At 36.6% G+C, this 12,053-nt stretch overlaps 1 protein-coding gene across 1 annotated transcript in view; it reads right to left on the bottom strand.

The window, feature by feature from the left end:
* The window catches only part of ATP6V1G3 (ATPase H+ transporting V1 subunit G3), a 28,991-nt gene extending 19,854 nt beyond the window's left edge, over nucleotides 1-9,137 (bottom strand). Inside the window, exon 1 of the mRNA XM_020971736.2 lies at nucleotides 9,000-9,137. Within this exon, the coding sequence (XP_020827395.1) occupies nucleotides 9,000-9,084 (85 nt within the window). The 5' untranslated portion in view covers nucleotides 9,085-9,137. The remainder of the gene's footprint in view (nucleotides 1-8,999) is intronic.
* Between the last annotated feature and the right edge of the window lie 2,916 nt (nucleotides 9,138-12,053).

Raw genomic sequence — 12,053 nt, 5'->3', positions numbered from 1 at the left:
TGCAAACCACTCCATTGTCTTTGCCAAGAAAACCCAAAAAGGGGTCATGAAGGGTCAGACATGACTGAAACAAACCAACAAAGGTATAGCAGAAAGGGTAAGCAGCAAGCTACAGGTCTAGGAGAGGAACCTGGCCCTGGTGAGATATAGTGAAGACAGTTGGTATGGAAAGTAAGGGCAGTGGTAAAGGGGAGGGTGGGGCCAGTAGCAGCTGGGAGGACAGATCCCTTGGTTTGTGCCCCAAGTTCTTAGCCTTCTCAGCTTTCTCTGTCTTTATTCTGCCACCTCTTCTCCCATATAATAATTCCCCTCTCGCTAACGTATGTTGGGCAGATAGCTCATACTCTTTTGGCCTCTGCTTTCGATTTCAGAGTTGGGTGGATAGAATATTTCCCCCCTCAAAATCAGTACCTCACCAGGCTTGTGTTTGTGAAGAGCTAAGGCAAAGAATGCTTTATAGTGATGATTTTTTAAAATTCAGCATAGAGGCCTGTTCCAGTTCACTTGCAAACTGAGAAGACAGAGGGGTCACAGTAGGGCATAAGCTCCTTAAGGGAAGGGAGGAACTCCTTTTGATTTCGTTTTATTTTTGCCTTAGTTTTTTATTTCTCCAGTGCACAGCGTAGCAGTAGGTGATCATTGAGTTGAATTAAATCTTTGGAGGAACTTGATAGCCACCACCATCATCTATCATGACTGTAACTGAAGTTTGCTAATGCTGTCCCTCCAAAGGCTTTTGTGTGAAACATACACACACACACACACACACACAATCAGTAATGTTTTTTGAAGTGTACTACTAAAATATAGGAGTGAGAAAATCATCTTCAGGCAGGGATTGGGGTACACAGACCTCTTTGAGGTTCCATTTTGGGAAATCCAAGACTTTGGATGAGAAAAACAAATTTCATCTTTATATTTACTAACCTCTAACTCAAAATGAGCATTTCCTTCAATTATGAATTTTTAAAAAAATTCCGAGAAAATGTCCATAGATCCACAGCACAAAGAAGATGAAACAAAAAGGTATTTGGAGCAAAATTTGATAACGGGGCAGCTAGATTGTGCAGTGGATAGAGCACCGGCCCTGGATTTAGGAGGACCTGAGTTCACATAACACTTACTAGCTGTGTGACCCCAGGCAAGTCACTTAACCCCATTGCCTAGCCAAAAAAAAAAAATTGGAGATAAGCAGAAGGAAGCCCAAGTCCTTGTAATATATAGTCTAGTGTTTTACTCACTGCTAAACATCACATTCAATTCTGGCCAGGATTCTTTGAACTCACAAAATTCCTTAGACTCCTAGGCAGTGCTGTGGTCAGCTTAAAATAAGACAAAAATTTACTGCCCTTGGCACAATATGTTCATTTTCATGTTTGCTGGTTGTTTTGTTCTCTCTCACCCTTCTCCAGACAACTAGGCATTTGGTAAAGAGGGGTTAAATAAAGGTAAAATAAAATAAATTAGTGCAAACTCACAGAATTCTCCTTCAATGCAATGAAGTGAATTAAGACGTATGGACAGATCAGAAACAAAGGCATTGTTTAAACCAAAGAATTTAGTCACATCCTTGATTGGTAGAAATAAAAAGGTAGCTAAATTTAAATATAATGTAATCTATTTTGCTTCTTATGATGTCCTCTATCTGTTGTATAGACTCTTCCCTTATCCATAGATCTGACAGATACATTTTTCCATGCTCCCCTAATTTACTTATAAAGTCACAACTTATGTCTAAATCATTTATCCATTTTCGACTTTATCTTGATGAACAGTGTGAGATGTTAGTCTATGCTTAGTTTCTGCCAAATTGCTTTCTAGTATTCCCAGCAATTTTTGTCAAATGGTGAGTTCTTTCCTCAAAAGCCTGGATCTTTGAGTTTATCAAACAGATACTATGGTCATTTAGTACTGTGTATTGTGTACTTAATCTATTCCACTGATCTGCCACTCTATGTCTTAGCCAGTATTAGCTTGTTTGGAGGATTACCACATTGTAATTTTGTTTGAAATCTGGAACCACTAAGGCTACCTTGCTTCACACTTTTTTCATTGATTCTCTGGACATTTCTTGACCTTTTTTTCTTCCAGATGAATTTTGTGAATATTATTTCTAGCTCTATAAAATAATTCTTTGGTAGTTTGGTATGTCACTGAATAAGTAAATTAGCTTAATTAAAAATTGTCATTTTATTATATTAGCTCAGCCTACCTATGGGCAACTAATATTTCTACAATTGTTTAGCTCTTTTTTTAATTGTGTGAAAAGGTTTTAGTAATTATGTTTATATAATCCCTCAGTTTGTCTTGGCAGGTAGACTCCCAAGTATTTTATATTGTCTGCAGTTATTTTAAAAGGAATTTCTCTTTCTATCTCTTATTGCTGGGCTTTGTTGGTAGTATATAGAAATGCTGATGATTATGTGAGTTTATTTTATATCCTGCAACTTTGCTAAAGCTGTTAATTCTTTCAATTAGTTTTTTTTTCAGTTGATTCTCTAAGGTTCTCTAAGTATACCATCATATCATCCTCAAAGAGTGACGTTTTTGTTTCTTTATTGCCTATTTTTATTCCTCCAATTTCTTTTTCTTGTCTTATTGTTAGCATTTCTAGTACAATATTGTGGTGATAATGGGCATCCTTGCTTCATGCCTGATCTTAATGGGAAGGCTAAATCCAATTCCCTTTATGTAAAATGAGGAAGTTAGATTAGATCATTTTTAAGGCTCCTTCCAATTCTGAATTTTTAATCCTATCATCCTATGGTAAATGGCAGAAAGGAAGATTTAGGCTCAATCCAAGGAAAAACCTCCTGAGAGTTAGAACTGATCCAAAGTGGGATGGACCCTATTGGGGAACAGGAGATTTTCCTCTCACTGAAGATCTTTAGGCTGAGGCAAGATGACAACTTATCTGATATATTGCAGTATAGTACAGTAAGTATATCTCTCTCTCTCATATATATATATATATATATATATGTATATATATATATTTGCAATGTACCTACTCTTATAAAACCAAGACCTTCAAAGATTTTGGGGACCTCATTTTTCTCGTCTGTAAAATGAAAGGCTTGGATTAGACAGTCTCTAAGGTCCTTTCCAGCTCTAAAGATTTAATTTTATACATGCATATATGTAATATGTATATGTATTAGCACAGACGTATATGCATGCACATATACCCACCTAGAACTGCTAGCTTTTAAATTAATAGCTAACAGATTTTTGAAAGTGCTTTCTTTGCTGATTATCTCCATTTTTTCCCATCAGGGCACTGAACCTCACACTGGTAAGGAGACTTGTCCACAGTCACACCACCATCAAGGAAAGAGATAGAAACCAAGTCATCTGAATTTTACTCCAATGCTCTTAACACTTCACCACTCAATTCAATTATCTAAGTTAGCTGGTTTAAATTATTCAAGCTCTTGATCTTGCCTTCATAGGGAAGAAAATTTTAAAACATGATAGCTAAGGTCCCTTTTAGCGCTGTGATTCCACATCTATTTAGTAAAGGAAAGAAAGAAATAAGAGACAGTAAAACATAAAAGGTTAGTTAAATAATAACAGATTTCTTATGCTGTGAAGGTCAGGTTTTATTTATGTTTGCCATGGAATGAACTGCATTCATTTGGATGGTATTGTTTGGGTATTTTATGTAGCTACTGTAAACTGTTGCCTGCCCATTTTTGAGTGGGAAAATCTGGTATTAGCCAGTGAAAACTGTCTCTAGGCTCCTGCTTTCTGGGGCAGAACAGTATACTTTCACCCACTGGGCAAAACCAAGAACAAAGGTTATCTGATAGAATTCAAAACATTTTCTGAAATGCCTATGAGAAGGGTCAGCTATTGACTCTCCTTGGCTTAATTTTTAGCTAGACAGACACAACTGAAAGGGAATACTGCAAAAAAAAAAACACACCAAAATATCTATTGTTGCTTTAGATTGTGGGCATGGAAAATGATCATATTAAAGACAAATGCTGATACATTTTTTATAATTTCACACAACTTGTTTCCCAGAATGAAACATCTATATTAAGTATACTCACTTTTATTTGTATAGCCAAATCACACCCTTTTCAATCTCCTTCTGTGTATACAAAGCCCTAGGAATACAGTGAATGGATAGTGATGAGACCTGTAATTTCACTGGTAAAGGGAATTTTTTTGGTGAGTAAATTTCATCTTCCAAAGCATGAAGACACTGAGAAATTAAGTGACCTGTGCAAGGTCACACAGGTAACATGTGTCAAAGGCTAAACTTGAGTCTAGATATTTCTGGTTAAGAGGCCATACTTCTCAAAGACAAAACTCAAAACAATCTCTGCCTTTCAGTAGTTTATATTCTACTGGGGGGATTTAATATGTAAACAGATAAGCACATACATGATTACTTGAGGAAGGAGAGAATACTGACAAACTAAGAGATTGTGAAAGGCTTCCCATAAATTTAAAAAGAAAAAGAGTTTACCTTTTGCCCTTACATTGGAATTTGAAACTGTTTCCACTCCCAGTCCCCAACAGCCTCCATTAGCTGACATGATCAGTGAGAAAAATATTTTCTCTTTTTGCTAGTAAGTTTGGAAGAGAGTGAAATGGTTGATTAAAGTCATTTGAAAAGACAGTGATATTGATTAAAATTGAGTTTAATGTCACTTTTTTTTGTCCAGGAAACAGATGAATGACTGTCATGTCTGAGAGAGAATTGGCTGCTTCTTTTGAGCATTCTAAATTGCTCAAATTTTGGTAAGAGAAAAAGAAAACATAAATATTTTAAAAATCTGTGGACTTGGTTTTATAGTTTGCCTCATCTTCAAAATTATTTCATATTCACAACATTCATACAATCAGGAGTGCGGCACAGTGAACAGAGCACTAGACTGCAGGCCAGAAGACCTGGGTTTGATTCCTGACTTTATCCCTCAGCTGTGTGACATTGGACAGGCCACATAACCATGCTGAGCCTTAGTTTTCTCATCTAAAAAATAAAGAAAATATTATCTGTACTAGCTACCTGAAGATATTATGGTGAGGAAATGAAGCACTTTTTTGCCTTTTAAATGTTACACATGTTTGTGTATTGGTGCTATTAAATCAATAAGCATTTATTAAGAAGCGTTTACTCTGTGCCAGAGACTGCACTAAGCACTGGGATTACAAAGAAAGGCAACAGACAGGAGTAGAATTTATTATAAGAAAAAAAAATCAGGGGTAGTATTCATGATCTCAGACAAAGTTAAAGCTAAAATAGATTTAATCAGAAAAGAAAAGTAGGGAAACTACACTGTGTCAGCCGTATTAATCAATATTGTTTTAGACTATTTAAAATAACTAGGCGGTATAAGGTTGGAATATTGCTGTGGTATAGGAAATGATGAGTTGGTGGACTTAAAAAAAAAAGGAAAAACTCAGATGTATGAATGAAGAGGTTATCCACCCTCAGAGAAACAGAGGATGAATACTTACAGTATGGTCTTACATAGAGGCATATGAATGTATATATCTCTATATGTGTATGATTATAGATATCTAAATATATGTGTATGTAAATATGTATTATATGTGTACATGTGTGTCTATGTGTATATCCATATATGTGTATGCGCACATGCGCACACACACACACACTCACACACACACACAATTAATTGTAGCCTTCTTGGGGGAGGGGAGGAAAGGGGTAAAAAAGAGTACAGCAGAGAACAAAAGCAAACTTACAAGAAAGCAAAGTTGGACAGTTCAGAATACAATGTGTAGTGTTCATTATACAAGCTTTCTTAAAATGGAAATTTAATTTCTATATATTTTGAATCCTCTCAAGTTCTGCTGTGCACATGGCAATACTTTTAAAAATTTTCTTTTTTTGTATTTAAGTTTTAGTATTTAATTTTATTATGTTTCTTTTTTTCTTATTATATATTTAAGTTTTAGTATTTAAGCTTAAAATACTTTTAAAAAAAGAAAGGCAAAAGACAGTCTCTGTTTTCAAGAAGCTCACAATCCAAGTGGGTGGAGGGAGGAGATAATATGCAAACAACTAGGTACTTATATGGGCAGCTAGGTGGCACAATGGATAGAACACTGGGCCTTCAGCCCGGAAGATACATCTTCCTGAGTTTAAATCTAGCCCTAGACACTTACTAGCTGTGTGACCCTGGACAATTCACTTAACCCTGTTTGCCTTAGTTTCCTCATCTATAAAATAAGCTGAAGAAGGAAATGGCAAACCACTCCAATATCTCTGCAAAGAAAACCCCAAATGGGGCCACAAAGAGTAGGACATGACTGAACAATAACAACGTACATACAAGATATATACAGAATTAATAAAAGTAAATAGCATTAGGGAAGATCAGGAAAGGCCTTTTATAGAAGGTGGGATGTTATCACTGAGGGAAGGCAATAAGGTTAAGGAGCACTGAGAAGGGCTTCGTGCAGAAAGGGGGACTTTAGCTGAGATTCAGAGTCAGAAAATCTAGGAGACGAAGACCAAAAGTGAGAGGAAAAGGCATGGAGGACAGATAGCCAGGAAAAAATGCATGCAATCAGGAGTGTTGTATACTGGGAACAGCAAGGAGACCAGTGTCGTTGGGTGGAAGAATGTGAGGAGGGAAGTAAGGTATAAGAAGACTGGAAAAACAGGAAAGGCCAGGTAATGAAGAGCTTTAACAACCAAACAGAAGATTTTATATCTGATCCTGGAAGTAATAGGGAACTACCGGAGTTTATTGAATAGGAAAGTAACCTGGTCAGATCATGTATGCAAATTTTTACATTGATTCATATTTTCCTCATGGACAATAGTAGTAGCAGCAGTATTTATATACTCTCACTTTAAGGTTTTATAGTTACCTCTATTGATCCTCAAAACAATCCTGTGAAATGAATACTATTATTATCTCTATCATTTTGCAGATTGGGAAACTGAGTCTGAGAGAGATGAAGTGACTTGTCTAGGGTCACAGGGTGAAAGTATTTGAGACAGGATTTGAACTCATCTTCCTGATTCCAAGTCTGTCCCTTAATGTATAAAATGAAGGGGTTGGGCTAGATGACTCCTGTTCCCCTCTAACCTTGGATCTGGGAATTTATGTTCCTATAATTCTATAATTAGAATGAATTAGCGAGTCAGAAAGAAGTTGAGAACAGAGAGTTTCTTGCCCTTAGGTCTATGTACTTTCTGCTAAAAAACCATGGGCATATTAATGAGATAATTGCTTATAAATAATGGCTAATTACAAAGAACTTTTATGTCAATGATCCAGTTTGATCCCCTAAACCACTATGTGATGGTTTCTTCTATCCGTACTTATTAGCAGAATAGCATAATCCATAATCTGTGGGTTTCTAGAAGGTGATTAATTCATGATTCAAATCCAGACAATTTCAGGCACCATTACAGGCCTCACAGGTTTTTAGTTTGTATGGACTTTCTAGCATCCTCTGCTGCCTGTTCCACCAGTTTATTAAAATCTAATCCTAAGGTTGAAAGTCTACAAATTTTGTTCTCGCCACCTCAAAGAAGACATGGGAAATCTTTCTAGGCTTTTTTTCAGTTGTGCTTGATTATGCTTTTAGAGTTCTCAGTTCCTGGTTTGTGTCCCAAAGTCATAAAGTTGATTCATTTCTTTATTTTATTTCTTTTTTTATCCAAATTAAAATAAAATATTTCATGTTAATGGTACTTTAATTTATTCATGCTGTTGAAATATTGCCATTACTCTCATAATTAAGCACTCATATAATATTTCTAACATGCTTAGTTACACTACAAAAGAATACCTTCCTTACATATCATATGTATGGTGCTTATGACTTAAAAAATTATTCTACATTCATTATTGTCCCATTGACTTATATATATCTATATATCTATATATCTATCTATATATATATACACACACACACACACACACACACACACACACACACATATTCATATACACATACAAGCACACACATATATGTATATGTATAGGCAGGAATCATAATTTTTTGCCCTATTTACCTCATCGGGTATGATATCTCCAATAATTGATCCTTTAGTCTTGTCCTGAAGACCTCTAAGTTTGAGGGAAGAGGGATCCACTCATTAAGTCCCATGGTAGCACATTCTACCTTGGGATAATCCTTATTGTTGGGAAGTTAGCCTCAGTCTGCCTCCCCGTAATTCTTGTCTATTAATGTGAGTTTAGCCCTCTGGGGTCTAGCACTGCATGTTGCTGCCTTCTAAGAATATTTTAAACAGATTTCCTTGTTATTCAATTTTTCTTCTATAGTTTTGGACAGACCCACTGAGATAGTAATAATAATTATTGCAGAATTCATCCTACATGTAACAAGAATAATAGCTTCTAGCATAATTTCTCTCTGAACTCTATTGAAAAGGAAGAGAACAAATGATAATAATAATTAATAACTGACATGAATAAAATGCTTTAATTTTTGTGAAGAACTTTACTGAATGACCTCACTTGACCTGCACAACAACCTTATTGGTGTGTACTAAATGTGTTATTATTCCTTTTGTACTGATGAGGAAATAGGCTCAGAAAGGGTAAGAGCTTTACTTGCTCAAGAGACATACATGCAGCTGTACCATACCAATGTTATTATATGAAGAAGAGAGAAAATTAGAGGAACCACTGAGAAACAGTTAAAGTTAGAAATGCTAGCTTTGGAGTTTAGCTTGCAGACAGCTGGACCATGTGACGGGAATATTTTTAAATCTTGGAATGAAAAGCAATTAAGAGGGGAATCTGTTTGAGGATTTAGTTACAAACCCTTTTGGAAAAATGAACTGGAGCAAAGAAAGCAGTAGGGTGATAGACAGCCTTTGCCTCCCAGTGAGAAGATCTCAATTTCAAAACTTTGGTTTGGGTTCAAGGAACTCCATTCCAACTCCAGAGTCAGAGCAGATCAGAATTTAGAAAGTAGGCATGCAATGAGGATTAGAAAAGCAAATACTATCAAGACGAGTGAGAACTTACTTTTCTTGGCTTCATCGAGTTTATCTTTGGCTCGTTTTTCTGCCTGCAAGAGTTGCTGGATTCCCTGAGATTGACTGGCCAGCATTGTCTCGGTGGGATCAGGTTGTCTTGAGGAACTCTGATCCCAGGGGGGTGGTGAGAGAGATTTATACTTTCGGTTATCATCACATCGCTTGGAATGTTTTGTCAACAGATGCTGGGCATAGCTATCTTGCATCAAACTAGCTAGCTCAGGTCAGATAGCCATAGCACTCACAAAAAGCAGAGTACAATTCAGAAAATCAAGGTAATTTATTTCTAGGGACTTTCAGAACTTGCAATTTGGGGAGTCTAAGAGCTGTCTTACTTTTGATGAAAAGAGTTTCAGTTAATAGGAGGGGTAAAGTAGCATAACAGTAGAATGTTGAATTCGGCACCAGAAAGACATGGATTCAAATTTCATTTTTGACAGAACACTAGTGTGTGTCACTACAGACAAGACATTTAATCATTCTAAGCCTCAGTTTTCTTGTCTGTTAAATGTGGATACCTGAAATACAAACCTTATAGACTAGTTGTCAGGATCTAATGAAATAATGTATTTAAAGTGCTTTGCAATGTCTGAAGCATAATCAAAATGTCAGTTATCATTATTATCTATTTATATATTTAGAGCTGGAAGAAACTCTAGTATCTCATCCAACCTATCATTTTTTTTTTTTGGCTAGGCAATGGGGTTAAGTGACTTGCCCAGGGTCACACAGCTAGTGAGTATTATGTGTCTGAGGCCAGATTTGAACTCAGTTCCTCTTGACTCTAGGGCCAGTGCTCTTTCCACTGTGCCACCTAGCTGCCCCCCAACCTATCATTTTTTGAATAAAGAAACTGAGAGCAAAAGATTAAGTGACTTGTCTGAGGTCAAACAGTAAATGACAAAGGCAGTATTGGAACCCAGGCCCTTTGACTACAAAACCAATGCTCTCCTAGAGTTTTGTAACATGAGTATTAAACCAGATTTGAATAAATATGGTCATAGAGGAAATGACTATGAACTTGATGAAGGTGGATCTGAGCAACCTGCAAATACGGTGAACATTGTCTTTAAACTTTATTGGTGAAGTAAATTGACCAATAGGGAGCTGTGGATTTTAATTACAGGCAGGGAGAAGAGATTCCATTCAACCGCAGAAATATTTATGAATTTTTAATGTCTACTTTGTGTTAGGCACTGGAACAGAAGATAAAAAAAGGCAGTTCCTGCCCTCAAGGAACTAACAGTTTAGTAGAGGAATGTATCATGTGTATAAAGAATTACAATACAGGTCAGGGGGTGATTAAGTGTGGAATTATGAGACTGTGGCTTGAGAATGGCAAGAGGCCAGGATGAATTATGGTTTGGGAGATCAGAGATCTACACCTTAATTTATAATATATTGATTACTCTGTTGAAGTTTTATTTGTTGTTGTTCAGTTGTGTTCAACACTTCATGACCCCATTTGGGGTTTTCTTGGAAAAGATATTGGAGTACTTTGCCATTTCCTTCTCTAGCTCATTTTACAGATGAGGAAACTCAGGCAAATAAGGTTAGGTGACTTCCCTAGGGTCACACAGCTGGTGTCTAAGACTAGATTTAAACTCAGGAAGGTAAGTTTTCCTGACTCCAGGCTTGGCTCTCTATCCACTATGCCACCTAGCTGCCTCTTGAAGTTCGGTAGAAATCATCATTCAAGACTTACTTTTTTTTGGTCAGATGATAGGAATTTAAAACTTTTTCTTTAGTCATTTGCTTAGTGTGACTAAATTATTTGATTCAGATATATTGAACATCTCGAAAGGAAGACAATCCTTGATTATTTTCTTTAATTTGGAAGGGGAAGACATTTGTTCTTTTTCTTTCCTCTTCTAGGCCTCAGAAGACAAAGGTGCTAAATTTTCTTTGGATGTCTGTAGAAATGTGGCATGTAAGCATTCTCTGTAGCTCTAATTATGGGGGACGAAGTTTGTAATACTCTTCTTTAATTGACCCTTGTTACAGGAAACAATGGAGAAACTTGAGTGTAAATTAGAATCTTTAAAAAATTAATACAATAGAAGTGACATTGGGGCATATGGCATTTTTATTAATTGAATTAATTTGAAAACTAGTCAACAATGAGGCTAATGGGTCACTAGTGAGTTGCAGAGGCAGAATTTGAACATAAGTCTACTGCCAAATCCTGTCAGTTGTATTTCTCAGTATATGTTCCCTTTTCTCTTCTGACATCATCTTGGTGCATTAGGCTCAGTCTCCCTCAACTATAAAATGAGGATGTTAATATCACCTGTAGTACATACCTTGGGTGGCTAGGTGGTGCAGTGGCTAGAGCACCAGGCCTAGAATCAGGAAGACTCCTCTTCCTCAGTTCCAATCTGGCCTCAGACACTTACTAGTGGTGTGGCCCTGGGTAAGTCACTTAACCCTGCTGCTTCAGAAAGAAGGAAATGGCAAACTACTCCAGTATCTTTGCCAAGAAAATCCCAAATGGGGTCATGAAGAGTTGGACGTGACTGAAAAACAACTGAACAACAAAAGTATCTATCTCATAGGGTTGTTGTGAGTGTTCCGTGAGATGGTATATTTAAAGTACTTACAACCTTTAAGCCCTATACAAGCATCAGTTATTATTACCAAGTATTCTGTTACAATTTTAAGAGAACCAGGACTACAAACAAGGTGTACCTTGTGTCAAACACTCATGAGTCTCAGGACTCAAGTAGAGCTGGATTATTTTTATATTCTCTTGGTTGGGGTTATAGCCCCAACCCAGGAAACCCAGGAAAACCTAAGCTTAGCATCCCTCATTATAATGAGCCAGACTTTCTCGCTTGCAGTCACACAACTCATATGTATACAAAGTACTTTGCAAACCTTAATGCATTTTTTGAATGTTAGCTATTATTATAATTAACAATATTTAGTGTCTGTGTGAGTGCCGGGTGTGGTCCTCAGTGACAAAAGCAGGAAAAATCACTCAGCTCTTGCCCTAGAGGAACTTACAATCTGATTGGGGAAAGGAAAGGCAAACACAAGGAAA

This window comes from Phascolarctos cinereus, unplaced genomic scaffold, assembly GCF_003287225.1.
Source record: "Phascolarctos cinereus isolate Bilbo 61053 unplaced genomic scaffold, phaCin_HiC Scaffold_5;HRSCAF=322, whole genome shotgun sequence".
NCBI lineage: Eukaryota > Metazoa > Chordata > Mammalia > Diprotodontia > Phascolarctidae > Phascolarctos > Phascolarctos cinereus.
Note: the sequence above shows the minus strand (reverse complement) of the source record. Positions and strands in the feature narration are given on the sequence as shown.